This window comes from Mus musculus, chromosome 2 (assembly GCF_000001635.26).
Source record: "Mus musculus strain C57BL/6J chromosome 2, GRCm38.p6 C57BL/6J".
Classification (NCBI taxonomy): Eukaryota; Metazoa; Chordata; class Mammalia; order Rodentia; family Muridae; genus Mus; species Mus musculus.
The window spans coordinates 115,588,515-115,605,167 of record NC_000068.7 but is presented as its reverse complement, the minus strand read 5'-3'; the positions used below and the strand labels follow the sequence as shown (position 1 = coordinate 115,605,167).

The 16,653-nt window shown below is 39.4% G+C and overlaps 1 protein-coding gene across 7 annotated transcripts in view; it reads right to left on the bottom strand.

Annotated features, from left to right (window-relative positions):
* Window positions 1–16,653, bottom strand: part of BC052040 (cDNA sequence BC052040) — a 197,868-nt gene that overhangs the window by 173,607 nt on the left and 7,608 nt on the right. For 2 of the 7 annotated variants that reach the window (XM_017319079.2, XM_030251825.1), the window contains exon 2: window positions 1,538–1,604. The exons of 4 other annotated variants lie outside the window; for them this stretch is intronic. In XM_017319079.2, coding sequence (XP_017174568.1) covers window positions 1,538–1,599 — 62 coding nt within the window. In that variant the 5' untranslated portion in view covers window positions 1,600–1,604. The remainder of the gene's footprint in view (window positions 1–1,537; window positions 1,605–16,653) is intronic. One more of the 7 variants, XM_017319080.1, reaches the window with a different exon arrangement.

Genomic DNA, 16,653 nt, shown 5'->3' with positions numbered 1-16,653 from the left:
AAATGAATAGTTACCTTTAGTATTTAATAAGTCTCCCAGGCAAAGCCTCTTACTATCACTACAGTATTTAATAAACCACCATAGGTGCCTCACCCACATTTAAAGTTTCTTCAAATACATTCAAAATTTTATGACATAGTCTTAAACACATTTTTTTCAGTAGAGTTAACTTCACTTATGTTAATTAGTCTATTTTCTTCTGTGTATTAAATTATATGTAGGAATATATTTCAAAGATCAACTGAAATGACAATATAAAGGTTAAATTAGTGAGACTTACAAAATCAGCATCTCAACTAGAGAAGAGGCTAACAAGGGGATTGGTGAGGTTCCCATCACTCTCCAAAACACATTTACTTTTAAAAATATGTTATTTAATTATGAAGTCACCATTATTTTTTAGGTTTGCTGTTGGGGCTGTATAGTAATCAAATTTAGAAAACTATAAATTATATTTAAATTTATTATTTACAAGCAATTAATTATAAAAAACAGCCAGGTGGCTTTCATTACATAAATTACTGCTAATGACAGAGACCTCATGCTGCTGCCGTATTTAGCATTTGCATGTGTCAAGTACAGAACTACCCTCTTCAGGGTGGAACTGGAGCACAAAGGCAAGACACCCAAGTTCAGATTACACCCCAACTAATTGTCTCCTTCCCAGAAAGTCTGAAGGTTTCATCATTTGCTACAGGGAACTTACACTGCAATAACATTTTGGTGTAAAAGCTTTACAACCAGATTCAGAATTGCTGAGCATTAGCGTTTAACTGTACTTCATATCTACTTAAAGTTCTGTCTCTGTGGTTTAAATATTACCAAAAGCATGTTTTATCAATTTGCATCCAGCACAGTATGGAACGGCTAATGTCTCACAAACGCACGGCTATTGCTTTGTTGAGGGGTTTATTTTCTATTTTTTAGCTGTCATGTGCACGTGCATACACACACACACACACACACACACACACACACACACACACACAGAGTTCTGAGAATGGCATTAAGGATGTTTCTTCGCCCCCACAACAACTGTGCTAAGGAAGAAGCTGACAGTAACTGTCTTTCCACCGGTCTGTCTCCCCTACCATTTTGCAGCTCTTCCTTCCAGTCTATGGAAGACATGGGTCTGTTCTGCACAGAGATAAACCATAAGTTTAGTGATGTAACAGAAGTAGCTTCTTCACACTCTTCTTAAATAAATGCAAGTCTTCAGCAAATTAAAGTCCACATAAAAATAAGAAACAATTTGAAATATTCAATGGGTGAGTGTCGCCTGATTGTAAACTCTATGTCAAAACCCAGCCCATCAAGCAGAAGCACAAGGAAAAGGAGGCTGCTCTATGAGAATGCTTCTTAAACTACAGGATGCAATTCCTGAATTACTAACGTCTTCCGTTCTATACCAAGAAGCTTCAACAGTTTAATACAAAGTCCGAGTCTGAATTTCTTCTCTAATACTTAAGGCATAGATGTCTTAGAGAGATTTGTACAACCTTCCCTTCCTTCCTCCTCCTCAGGCTCTGCTACTCACCTGCAGAGAAAAGGACGAGGGAGCAAGTTGGAGGGACTATGTCTCCAAGTCTGCCAGTTCATCTCTGCTGGAAAAGCACAGAGAAAAGGATAGGGATGTAACACAAGGGCTGATAAGTAAGGGAAGAGAGGAGGCTTATTAATAAGTACAGGATAACTTTCTTCTCAGCTCCATTTTCAAAGTGTCACCCATGAAAATACACAAAAGACTGTACCATGGGCATTTTGGCCATCATTAGAATCTGTTTCTAGAAGAAGACAACACTCATTCAAAGACTTTTTAAAAAAAAAAAACCAGATCATCTCTTTACAACTAGAACACAGAAGATAAAACTTCCGTTATCTGAGGGCATCCGCAGAGGTAGGCGGAAGGCAAGCCACTCAGGAGCTTGTTTGTTGGGGTCGAGGGCTTGTCCCTTACTGGACCGCTCATCCTGCCGCTTGAATGCTGGCTGGGAATCACGCCCTCAGAGTGTACATGGGTAAGAACTACCGCAGCTCAAATCAGCCTTCCTCAAAGCTGCCGGTGCCTTTCTAATCTCAACTAGGAAAAACAGTTTCGTTACTGCAAAAGAACACCCTGGAGCTGCTTGTTGATGAAAACCCAAGTTTTTCCGTAAATGATGCAAGTTAGCAACACAGGGGTGCTCTGACCTATCAAACTCAAAGGCTTGCTGCCCCTGCGCCCTGCTGTCTGGTTTATGATGCTGAAGGAGTATAACATGGAGTTCACCAGCAGCACATACCAAGCAGGACACAAGGACTTCACTTAAGATGGCTGGGATAGCCAGGAGACCAAAACCAAGTGCCTAAAAATAGATAGTTAAGATGATGAGGGAGCTAGAACCTTTCTTCTGCTTGGGAAACTGACCTATTTGGGACATGCTGGCAGAAGACGTCACCAGAAAGTATTAGTGTGGTTTTTATGGACATCTGTCTTGTGGATGCTCAGCCGTGAATCATTTGAAGGGAAGCTCAGAGGCTAAATAACAGAAGGTAGATCATTCTAGAAGCTCCTGATTTGCAGAGATATCCATGCCATAGATCCCAGATGCGCTGCTTTGACATGGTCAGGATCTGTGGGCATGCACTTGTCTCTTCAAAATCATGTAAGCTAGCTGCCTAGGACCATCATATGAACATGACAAAAAGAGAAAAAGGCCAAATCTCTAATCACAAATCTGTGTGGATTCCTGCTTTAAAAAAAAAAAAAAAAAAAAAAAAAGTTGTACATAAAGATCCCCACCTTCTAACTTACCCACCTCAGGGGCAGGCAGCCTGCTGTCAAGGCATAATACAATCCCAATTAGTGATGTCAGTCACATTCTAAAGAGAAACTACCCTTCCCGCCTCTAAACATCGCCATTGCACAGTCTGGTGCTTTAAGCAAATGCTGCAAAGGCTTTGCTGATTCTCCATCCAAACAGCACAAAAATAACAAGAGAAAATGACTTCAGACCACATGAAAGAGATCTGTCTACTGTCCCCTAAAGAATAAAAACCAGTATCTAAATTGGAGCTAATCACCCAACTGTAGGGGTGAGGAGGCAATGAACTGGAAGCTCTACCTACAAATGCTAAGGGATCAGGGTTGCTTCAGGTCAGCTTCTTTCACACAGTTTTGTATCAGAGTTTTATAAACTTCTGAAAACTGTATGTAGATGGCAACCACAGATGTCAACACCAGCTTGGTGGCTGCAAATGGTAGACAGTGGAGAATAACTTGGACAAGTGGCTTTTTTTCTCTTTTAGTATCACCTTGAAGCCAAAGTAGTTAATTTCAAAACAAATTTAAACCATAAACAAAAATTTAACTGAGAAGCTCTGTTCTGCTCATTTATAATGTGTTACCTGGAAAAAAAAAAGCAGAAGGTCTCTCTAGCCACCTAATCACCATATCAATGACACATGCCACAAGAGAGAAGCACTAGTTTATTTGATTGATCATGGTAGATAAACTCCAAATAACAGAGAAATTAACAAATGCTTGACATTTGCTCAACATCCATTATTCTGACACTGCTTTCAGAATTTCAAAGCCTGGGAGAATGCTTAATCAACATTCATATTCCCTGGTGGGCTACAGGCACCATATTGCACCCCGCCTTCATACTGATGAAAACTGCATATTGGCCATTTCCAAAATGTTCTGGGACTCCACACAGGGCCCCTTTCCTCTCTTGTTCCTGCTCTACAGTTTTCTTTTAAACACTTCCAAGATAAAAGCATCTGCCAGTTTTTCTCTCTAGGGATGTATGCAAAATGAACTTAACAGTTTTAAGGCAGGAGTAACCCTCACATCTAAATTCATTCATAGGACAGCAAGGGCCTAAGAGGCCTCTCCAGGGACAAAACCCTGTAGAAATTCTCCCCACACACAACAGTGGGAGCTTTATAAAATCTACGTCCAGACAATTTCCAATTCAAATGCCCAACATAGCATGACCTTTGTCGGATCTCAGAGCCCAAGATGCACCCATGATTTTTTATTCTAACCAGCACAGACATTAGACAGGACACTGTGGCTAAGCAGGAGGTTCAATATTTGCATGCTCTTCTATTGTGAAAATGTAACAGTGACAGCAGGGTGTCAAATTCTTTTCCCTCTAGAACTTTAACTCCATAGGAGAGGCATGGCTGACAGATGACTCCCCAACATCTGTGTTATGTACACGGCACAGCTGAGGAGCCCCAGCTCACTGTCAGAACATCACGAAGATGACCCGCACGTTTAAGAAGCTGATGCCTTCTTCTTAGCCCTGCTCTCCCCACCCCAAATGTAGAAAGATCTATAATGCAAATGGTGTGGTTTTAAACAAAATACAAAAATGGCAATGCAGATGAACATAATTTATAGTCATTAAGCTGTTCACGTAGCAGCTCAACATATGTTGTATAAATGTTCTGTACCGAATAATTTATCACATCTGACATAGTGTACATCATATTGTTTTATTTAATGTACTTACTAACATTTCATAGATGGAGCATTGCTTCTGAAAGTGGAGAGAATGCACAGAAAATATTTACTCACCTCCCAAGATTTATTTTGATTAGGCTTAGAGTTATACAACAAAGTACAACTCACAAAATTATAGGGTAAAGGTTTCCACAGCCATTGTTCCACATGCTAAAATATAACACATGCACCTACAGCAGTCTGTGGTCTGTTTCATTTCATCTAAGACCAAGAACACTAGGCTAAATCCTAAATGCCTATTGAATAGTTTCATATTTTTAAAAAGGACTTAAATATCCCTGACACCAGAGTCAGAACTTAAGAAACAATCTCAGGAAACACTACTAAATTTTTTGTATGCTACTACACAGAACTACAGTGGCCAACAAGAACAAATCCACTTTGAAGTCATCTCCTCAAAAGGGATCATTAAAACAAATGAGCACTGGTCCAAATCTGAAAGTTAGCAAGAATTCACCAAAGGCATGAAGGGACCCAATACGATCCTAGGTAATAAATAGAAAAGCTAGAAAATAAAATTAGAGCCAAACACTGCTTTACCCAAGGGAATTCACAGTGCACTGAATAGGATGTAAAAGGAAGGTTCTGTGTGGACAGGTAAACATGACTATAACTGATAGAGAAAATCTCAGTGGATCTATTGTAATATTCAAAGACAATAAAGGGGTGGGTAGGAGGAGGGACAGACAAAACAGGAAGCCAGAAGAGGAAAGCAAAGGGGAGCAGAGGGGAGGGGAGGGGGAAGGGGTGGGGGAGGAAAAGGGAGAGGAGGGGAGGAGAGAGGAGGGGAGAGGTGGGGAAGAGAGGAAAGAGAAGGAGAGGGGAGGGGAGGAGAGGGGAGGGAAGGGGAGACAAGAAGGAAGGAGGCAGAATGGACATAACCAAGGAAGAAAATAAATGAGAAATCAAGATGTCATTTTAAGCTTTTTATAGGAAGACAGGTCTTCCAGGTAAAGGACAGAGAACTAAGGATATAGTACTTACTTCAGTCCCAGCACTCAGGAGGCTGAGGGAAAGGATCATAAGTTCAAGGCCAACCCAGTGTACAAAGAAAGACTGTCTAAAAAAGTCAAACATGAAATTTAAAAAACTATATTTTTTTAAAGAGAGAAAAGGATGGGAAAGTTAGTAAGTCTTTTTAAAAAAAATCATGAATACTTCTTGGCTTGGCTCTTTTGTTTTGTTTTTTGTTAATTCTTTAATCTGTTTCTTGGCTTTAATAAATTTTGAGCAAACTCCTAAAAAGATTATCCAATCGACTTCAATGGAAATGAATACTAGGGGGAGGGGAATCCAGTGGATATCAGATAAACAGGAGAAGAAAGTACCTTTCATAGGAATTGGGTTTTGCTGCCATTTATGAGTGTGAAATGCCAACTCTTCCGAGGTGTCCATAAAAATAGCCTCTCACAGTAATACAGTTAACATCCAGGAGCTCCATCAGTTTCAAGACAAGACACTGTAGTCCTGAAGCAGGACTTAAGCTCTCAAGATCTCCACCTTCTGACCAATGACAGGAGAGCTGACAGTCAATGAGAAACTTCCCTGTGGAGGGGAAGACCAGGGAGCCATATAACACCAGTCAGCAAGTTGGGTGGCAGAGTGCCTTCCGATGAATTACAGGGTACTGTAAAAATACACAGGGGGCTGTCACACCAGATCTTCAAAAGAGAAAGATAAAGCTATGAAGTCAAATAGACTTCAGCGCAGAAACCAGCAAGTTCCCATCTCCGGGCTGCACGTGGGAAAAGACCCTAGTCTAAGGTGTGCCGACAATGGCACCTGCAGAACACTGAGCTAAGGACAGAGTTAACCCTTGTGGTCTGGGGTCAGGGCAAAACACTTGGCCCACATGCATGGCTGGGTACAAAGGTGAGCTTGTGCATCCGCAGGCTTGAGAGTTGGGATGAAGGCAGAGAGGCTGTGCGTTAAGTGGCCCAGTAAGAGTTCCCAGAGAGCACTGAAGGAAAGGGTTTTCAGTGTTGCATGCTCTTGCTGGGTCCCCTATCATCACCATCACGCTGGCATTTTATTTCTAGACAAGAAATATATTTTACCTTTCTGAGATTATTTTCTGGTCACAAGCCAACCATTGTGAACCTCGCAGTGAATCGCTGAATGGAGCACTTTAAAGGGATAAACAATTATAAAAATAACTTTGTCACAAGCACATACATTTTACTTTATTTAGTGATGTAATAAGCTTAGGGGCATATATCAGGTCCAAAACGGTCTTGGTCATTAATTTAAGCAATAAATCACAGGTCTTGCCAACAATGACGGCAAACAGATGCTAACAAGGAAATGTATTATTTAATATTGCCATGTGTTATAAAAATGTAAGTGTGTTTAAGACATGTCTTAAATTTTTATAATAATATGCATTTAATACATTACTGTTTTGACACATGCGGGAGTCAGATTTATAGATCCCATTCCTTAGCTGCTGCTTCTGTGAACACCAGAGCATATTCTCCTGTGTTTTTTTAAGAGGGGAAACCTTTAAAGTGCCCACTTGCAACAATATCTAATTGGTTGTCTTGCTGTTATGTAGTAAATAATGTCAGCAATTGAAACTCATTAGAGACTGAGTCCATACTTTACCTAATCAAAAAAAGAGAACCTATTAAAATTATCATTTTAAAGAGACATTACAGTCCAAGAAAGTAGAATGCTGATTTTTTTGTTCTTTTTATACTGTTTTATGTGATAGCAAACAAAAAATACTGATTAAGAAGTTAATAAGTAATGTTCAATAGTCCATCACTCAGAAGGAACAAACTAAAGGAAACCTTATTATCTTTAGGTAACAACCCAAAGGCCCATACAATAATGTCTCAAAACACAACATAACCGAAAGGTGAATTTCCCAAACTACAGATTTGACACCCGTGAGCATCATGGCATGGCCTTCGTACCGTTTCCTTCCAAAGCCATAGGTTTACATTACACCTCTTTACTAACAAGTTGAACTATCCCACACAAAGAGCTTCTAAGGAGAGTTGAGGCTAAGAAATTAACCCAAAGCTACAGCTTGCATGCTTCTTTCTTTCATTCCTTCTTTCTTTTAAAGGGAGTTTTTATACAAACAAGATGTGCATTCTGATAAAAAGCATTTTTTGTATGCGTGCATATTATTTTAGCTGCACTCCTTCTGAATCTACTGCTAGCATGATCTTCCCCCCTTTTGTGTGCAGAAGAGTCCAGGCTTTCGAACACTCGAGGAAGCAGTGCTCGGAGTATGGAAACTAAATTTTCTTCATTAAATCTACTCAAGCAGATATTAAAAATGCATTTAATATACTGGCGATGGTCGGTGGGCACCGCTGACTGTGACAGGCCAGTTACTGATGATGTGCTGTCAGATGGCCTTCCCAGCAGGAGCTTGGGTCTCAGGCTGCTGAAGGACAGCAATATCTTCCCCTGTGTGTAAGCTCTATTCATCTCCCAAGTATTTACTAAATCACAGGCCTCTGCACACACAGCCCACATTTCGGCATATGCTAACAAATGATGGATGGCCTCGTCAATGCGTTATGTCCGGAAAGCGTGCTTTCCTGCCATACTGATCATCAAACCCAGCCCTTCAGAGCTGATCAGTCCTGGGGAATAGATTTTGCAGGCTCGATTAAAAAAGGACAAGTTCTTTCCATGTGAGCCTCTGACACTCTCTTCCACTATCTGTTGTTCCAACCAATTATTTGAGCAGAATATTCAATAGATATTCAGATACTGTAAGACCAGAGTCTCTTCCTAATATTTGATTGGCTAACATTTTATTTCTGACAAAGCAGACAAAGTATCTGGTAGTAAAGGGTTTAATAGTGAAATTTACGTTTTAAAACAATCTTCCTTCTAGGTACAGCAGACAAAAACCATAAAAATATTTTATATTATCACATCATCCTATGTTATATCATAATGCAAGTGGATTAGCCAACATATTTCAGAGGAAATTCTGGAGGGGGGGTTGGATAAAAACAACCTATAATTCATAGCCTTTTAAAACAATAACTCACATAAGACCTCTTAATTACAATCTATACAAAGCCATGTACCACTTAAAATCTTCTGACAGTTCTAAAGTTTGGTGACAAAGGTTCAACTTCTCAAAGGGGGAAAAAAAACTCTTAAAAGAACATATATTTTCAGTTCTAACCTTATATATGTCATCTATCTGTTCTATGAGCCATAGAACGTTTTTATTTTTAGCTATCTAGCTAGCTTATCTGTGAGAGACAATATCACACTCCAACCTTTCACTCAGACATAATCTATGCAAAACCAGTAGAACTTAACACAATTAAAGAGAGAGCAGAGTTCTGAAGAACCAGATGCTGTTTAACAGCCAAACAGTGCTATAAATAATCTTCTAGATATGCTTTTAATTTTTTCTAATTTTTAAGAAGAAAATAACAGTGTAAGGGTCTCACTTAGCCAACAGTTAGGTAGGCTGGGAAGCCGCTCCCTGCAGCGGGCGCCCACCATGCCCTGCCATTCACCTCAACCTTAACCTTGAGATTAAGCTCACTTTTATTGTGTACAAAGGTCACCTATATTAGGTCAAAATTCAAAGTCCCTTGTCAGAAAAGGCTGATATATTCCAACCTCTCCTACACTATGCATCAAATTTTTCATGCTAAAGTCATAGTGAGCAGACAGTTTATTCAGCAATTTATTGTGCCACTGTAATACAGTACAGAATACAATTGTCTAAAAAGCTATCGCATGAATAAAATATTTTCCATGACAATGTGCCAAAACTACACTCCCTATACACCTCCACCAGATGAAATAAAGCTACCCAAAGTCTTAACACTTCAGAAGAGACAGTTGGCAAATAAGAGTCCCCAGACATAGAATCTGCAGTATAATTACGGCTTACTTCTGCAGAGTGGGGCTGCAGGCAACGTTTTGTCAATGTCATTCAAGTTTTTAAATATTGTTTTTGTAAAGGGACAAAGATCATTAAAGCAATTTTAACACTTTTATTTGAACCAGGTGAAATGAAGTAGATCTAACTCCAGGAGTTTCTCTTTTGACCTAAGATATAGTGTAGTAGACTCTCTGTGATGGGAGTAGAAAAGAAAGAGGGGTGAGGTCTTGCCCAAGTCATTACCACTCAACTGGGAAGTACAGAAAGTACAGGCTATCTCAAAAGGCAGCATTCTAGAAAAGGATCTATTAGTAAAAGTAAAGACTTAAGGAGTAGTAACTGTAATCTCTATAAACTTTCTGCAACACTGTATTTTCCATTAGTCTTCACATAAGTGGTACTAGTAGGACAAATGGCTTTAAGCCTATTTAGAAACACATTCTTCAAAGCTGATTAATGCGTGTATTAAACACTAGAACCAAAGTCCACATCTGTGTGATGACTGAGCCCACTATGTCCTGAAGACGTACACCTAAACACAGTTTTTGGGTTACAGCTGCCTCCTGATAAGCAAAACCCAGAATCCAAACTGAATTCAATCAGACACACCGTTAACACACAAATCACCTTCCTATCAATTTGAGAAGTGCTCCTTAGGTTCTCAGACTGCAGGTTTCGACCGCTTGGAGGTTTGCATATCAGATATTCTGCACATCAGATATTTACATTATAATTTATAACAGTAGCAAAATTACGGTTATAAAGTAGCAGCAAAATAATTTTATGGTTGGGGTCAGCACAGCAAGAGGAACTGTATTAAAGGGTCACAGCATTTGGAAGATTGAGAATCTCAAAACTAAAGGGAAATGATCATAATGTTAAAAGCTGAGGCTTATCTCATGTAATTATTTTCTTGATGCCTTAAGTACTGTTCATACAACATTGCTGTTTGGGGGAAGAAAAGCAACAGAATATGACATCAAGATTTCGTCGCAATTTACAAGGAGGAGGAGGAGAAGGAAGAATGAACTAAGGCTGCTGTTAGGCAAATTCTTTTCGCTTCTATTTTCTAAGTCTAATGACTACAACTCTAAAAAGCACTGCAAGAAACACCCTTGAATAGATAACAGTAACAATAACGAGCTCTGTGGTAGCTAGGGTATCAAGGCTTGTGTTATGTATGTTACATATTCTCATTTGAATTGGTAATGATTTCATTTCATAAATAAAGGTCTTTCATCAAGGGAGGTAGAGACCCATCATAGGTTACCTGGCAAGGAATTCAAGAACTCACATCTGTATGTTTATTTTCAGGAATCAAGTTCTTTAAACCAACATATTTAAATCTTTAAAAAATTCTCACAGCCTCGTTGGGTATGTGGTAATAGGGTTTGGGCCCATAATTTATAAAATTATATATAATTAACCAAGCAGGCAAAGCTAAGTAAACCAACAAAGGTCTAGGCCAGGCTACAACTCTCCAAACTCAGTAGCACACCCAGCTGGAACTCTGGTGGGCCCACTCCCAATGGATTCCTTTTGTCACTTTACAATGTACAATCTTGCCCCATAGACTTAAAAAAATACATTATTATTTTCATGTATGTATCATGTGGTGTACCTGTACATGTGTATGTGTTTGTGTGTCAAGGCCTGAGGTTGACACTGATGTTCTATAGGAACTTGGAAGTCTTCCTGAATGGCAATCCCCTTATTCATTGAGGCAGGGTCTCCTAATTAGGTTCTAGCTAACCTAATGAACCAGCTTACTGGCGATCAGCTGCCTCCACCTTCTAAATGGTGGAATTATGGGTAGGCCACCAAACCAAGCCAGCATTTCCATGTAGGGAACCTGGACTCCAATATTTACAACTGTATAGCAAGCGCATTCTCCACCACGCCACCCATCTCCTCAGCCCGTCATCTACTCTAATTACTAATAATTATGATGTTAAAAAAGAAGAAGAAAAATATCACTTGAGTCTCTAGAAAACTGCACTAAATTAATTTGAAAACTCCCCATTGTCTTTCACTAAAATTGCTAAGCAGGATATTACTTCTTATGTTGGAATAACTAGTAATTAAAAGTGTAACCACCAAGCTTAAAGTTTCTCTAGAATAACTTCTGACATGATAAGCCCTCAAGTATAACACCAGTAGAACATTTCCAAATCCCTGCTAAAAGGAACTATAACATCTTTAAATTTACCTCATCTATTTTGAAGGGATTAATTATTTATCCTAAGAAAGAAATCTGTGATATGGCTTAATGAAGAAGACATGGAGGAAATGTTCTTAATAGCAGGTCAATCAAATGTCCACTGTGAGAAATATTACAATACCTGCTGCTCCTGGGCACTGTGAATATGCAAATCTGGAAATGTATACATCACATATAAAGAGGAAACAGCCTAATACAACAGTAAGGATGAATGAAGGGCAGATGGAAGAATTCTGAGCACCTTTCCTGAAGCAAGTCAATGAGAACAAATCAGGTTAAGAAACATCTATAAAAGTCATGTTATAGTGCTATATAATGTGTAATAAGTACAAAAAGCCTTAATCTGTGGCATTTGGAGCTAAACAACTGCCTTTGGGGATATTCAAGGCTGGGGCTAAGGGAGCCCAGGCTTGCAGAATTTTCCTGTGATATAAGCACCCACACTGCAGACTGCTAGCTACCAGTGTGAGCATGGGCCGTAGGGTCTGGAGAAGATACTTAGAATCAACTCTCAGGAGCCAAGAAGAGACAGTTCCAGCACTCACTGGCCATCAGCCAAACTCAGCCCACAGACTTACTCTGTTTGGCCAGGAAAATGTTGGCCCACATGGTGTTTTAAAAATTCAAGCAAACTGAAAACATTAAACACTCAGGATTTTTTTTTTTCTCCTTTAAAAAAAAAGGGTTGGGAGGTGGGGGAGTAAGATCTAGACTGGATGCCTAAGGAGGAGTCCTGGCAGCAGTTAGGACCACAGCCCTGCAGTGCAAAGCAGCAGCTGCCCTGGCAGTGCAAAGCAGCAGCTGCCCTGGCAGTGCACAGAATCCTGCTTTTCCTTTGCCACAGTCCAAAGCAGGCCCGCTGCATTCACTCTCTTGACACTTGTACCTGCCTGGGCACTGGTGTGCTGCCAGTGGGTTCTCCAACTGAAGAACAAGCATGAAGAGTTCTGCCTGAAGAAGCAAACAGAGAAAGCAAGGACTTTTCTACAAGTTTCTGCATTTAGCATTAATGAACTGGGCCAGTTCTAAATGCTACCTGAACCCAACACTAATTCACTCGAGGCCACTAGAGCCAAAATAACAGTAGCAGAAACACTGTTTATCATCTGCACACATAGGTAACAAATGTGCCCACCACAGTGCAAGTAAAAATTCCAAATGCAAATTTGTGATTAATGGTAGCTTTATCTTTATATGTCCACACATTATTAGTTGGCTGCAGAAAATACAAATCTAGACAACTTTTACCTTCACCTGTCAGAAAATAATATCTATGAGCTGTGTGTTCCATGCAGGCTGATACATGCAGGCTGTAAGAGTCTGTGGGTTCTTTAAATTTTATACAATGAAGTCTGTCTCATAGCCCCAGTCCATTTACCATCTTAGCTAAATGAGGCCTGAAGTGCCAGTTAATACCAAATTTTATAGCTTTCCTACCAATATTATCAGCAAAAACAAATAGTAGAATAATATCCCTTAAACAAAAGATAGCAGCTTGAAGAAATTGTAGACTGAAACAAAAAAAAAAAAAATTGAAAACATTTATTGCCAGTCTAATTTCTTGTGTGGTTGGAGGGAGGCTGATTAAATGTTTCTTTACCTCTGAGATCCTATGTACACCTGAGACACTTACAAGAGTCTTATTCCACTATGAGTCAGAGTTACTGTGCTGCAAGCGGCAGGGTCTCAGGGGACTACAGCATGCCAACAAGAACAAATGTCAAACCAAGGTGTTTATCCTCCATCTCTATAGACCTGGTTCCCACTACCTGAGAGTGATTACAAGTACACACGATGGGCTGTGACTCATAAGCCTGCTGTGTGCGCATCCGAATCTTTCATCCAGCATGGCTGATCTGAGGAAGCAGTGAGTGAACTGGCTGATAAGTGAGCTTAACCAAATACTCTCATCCCGCAGGTCTGGAGGCTCTGGATATCCTACAAGATGCTAACTGAGAACTTGAGGATTTCCAACAGCCTTAAATGATAACCCTTGTAAATGCCCAGGGTCTGCTTTATCGCCCATTTCCTCGAACAGAATAAACATAAGATTAGAGTCAGATTAGCTTACTCTTTCTTGTTCCAAGAGCAAAGCCTAGGTCATAACAATGACATTTTTTAAAAAAAATAAATGTAAGTAAGTTAAGAGGAAAAGGACACAGAGCAGAGGCAATGCACCGGGTATTTTAAGTCTGGGGCTTAGACATGATGACTTCTGCTCCCAGGACAATCACAGAAAAAGACTCGGACCCAGCACTTAGCTGGAGAAAGACAACAGCGCAATATTTGACTGAACAATGGCACCAAAAGACATGAATCTACTTTACTATCTCTCTACATGAATTTAATTGTTTGAAAATATTTACTCTTATGTCCTTAAATTTAGGGAGCTAAGTTGAATAGTTTTAAACATATCTGGCATCTAACCTACATTTTAAACACGTAAGTTTCTGTGTAGGAAACCATGTTAGGACCCCTTGACATGATTTGGATTCTGAGGGACTGTTAGCTATGAGCCTCGTGAGGACAGAGGAGTGGAAAGAAAGGAAAGGTGGAGTTGGTGTTAGTTTCCTGATCAGGAAAGGGTGGCTCTGTGATCTACATGCACCCAGCTTTGTTGCTGTGTCCCCACAAACCAGCTCACTATACAATAACCATCTCCAATGCCTGCGGCACAGATCATTCTCCTCTGGTGACAAGAAGCCCACGGTCTTACATCCAGTCATCTCTGTCCCTAGTCTCTTTCAGTTAGGGCTTCTTATCAGCCACTGTGTGCTCTATAAAACAGCACAAGGTGTCACATTTTATCAGTAGGAAAGAGAAAGCCAGGTCCATCAAATGCTTGATAGTATTTACCTTCAATAATACAATTAAAACAACAACAACAACAACAACAACAACAACATCAAAAACTAGTGTTTACCCTGCTCCTGTAACCTTCATGACTTTTATTATGAAGGTAACTTTTCAGACTTAACTAACTGTAACATATTACTTACATATGGCTCTGTCTTTAAAGAAAGTTTAATCAGTATGGCAAAGAGTAATAAACACAATAGTAAATTCGTGCCCACATTTATGGAAAGTTAAATAATAAAATATTATTGCCTCATACTTCCATCAATCTGTTTTTCCTAAGGAAATATGCAGTTCTCCTTTGCCATTCTCATACAGGCTTTTGCTGAAAAAGCTGAGGTCTGATGCCTGAACACTGACTTAACATGCATCTAGTATTCTAGTAATATAAACATCCTCCCTACAAAAGTAATAAGAAAAACAATCCTCCTGTGCCTGCATCTATCAAATGATGCTATCAAAGGGTTTTCCTAAGTATTCCTTTACCACGAATCCACACTCATCTCACCTCTGCAGCTAAACTTACTTTAGAAAGCAAGGAGGCCATACAGAAGCAAAATGACCTCTCAGGAAAACAGAGACTTAACCTACAATATGACAGCAAAATCAGAACCTGAAATCTTACAGAATGATAAAAAAAAATCACTTTAGAAGACTATTAACGATACAGCAAACAATCATATTCACTACTTCTCAGACAGCCCATCCTAATCGATAATTGCTACAGAAGCCTACCTAGATAGATCTAGATAGTTGCAGAATACATGAATTAATACTACTTTTTAATCTCTTGCCAATTAATTGTAATCCTTTGGCAGAGCCATAAACAACATTTCAGGTTCAATAAAAGCCTTTTTCTCCCTTTATGAGCCATTGTCACCTTTTATTCGGGAAGTCAGGCTCACCACAACATCATCAGAGTGTAAAAAACCAACCACAAATTAAGAACCACCGCTCAGCTCAATTTCAAGAAACAAGGCCAACAGAAATACTATTTCAGTTATGTAAACCAATCCCTAAGAGTATTAATAATACATTGTAATACTTCACTGAAATTCCTAAAAATCAGTGAATCAAAGCCAAAAAGTTGTTCAGTGTCATAAATCAACTAGGAAACACTAAAATATAAAAGGCAAGTTTCTGATATTTACTGAAATATCAGATAATCAAATCTTATTTATTCAGCATTACCTCACCAGCTGGTCCATATAAATATTTTTATTTTCTGCTAATCTACTTCCTTTTGTCTCAACACAAAATTGTGTATGCTTGAAAATGATATTCTACCTACTGTAGACAAATGACATCGTTCTAACAGTAATTCCACTCACACTCCTTATAATATTGACGGTTTGACACTATACCAAGTGTTTCACCCACACTGTGTTAATTAATGCTCACCATAACCTTAAGGAACAGGGACCAAGGAAATAAGATTCAGGAGACAGACTCCACTTGAGTTTGAATCCTATTTCCTCTACTTATGAGTTCTGAGATTTGTCTGCTCCTCTTACAGTGAAAGAGCAAAGACCTACACTAGCATGTGGTTTCTTCAGGACAAATGGTTACAAAAAGGCAAGAATGTAAAACAAAGGACGCTCTGTGAGAAGATGTGACAACATAAAACACATCCTACTTGAGCAACAGGGGCTGTTCCAAAGACAACAGTGGCCCATGGCTGAACCAAATTAAACCTGGACACTTCCAATAAACACAAATTAAGTAATATTTTGTGCTAGTTTGTAACTAACCAGACTGGACCCCTACCTCCACCAAGGACCAGTAAATTCAACATAAGCAGAGGCACAGCAGAGGCATAGCAGAGGCATCCTTCACTCCAGTATTCTAGCTAAAGACAGATGAAGATCTCAAGAAGATGGCTCAGTATATTTAAGGAGAGGGGACGTAGCCAGTTTTTAACTACTAATTTTGAGATTTTACTTGGAGCAGGAATTGAAGCTATTTTTATGAATGAACGGTTGCCCATGTTACTATCTAAGGATGGAAAAATAGTAGATGTTGGGACCAACACAGAAAAACCATTCCTACAAATCTGGAAGGCACAATTAGAAAAACCAGAGCCAGTGCCTGAGGGTAAAGACTCAGCAAGAGGAAATATAGATACCTGTTTAGAATCATGATCTTAAAAGTTTGATCTGTAACTCATTCAGAAAGCAACTGAAT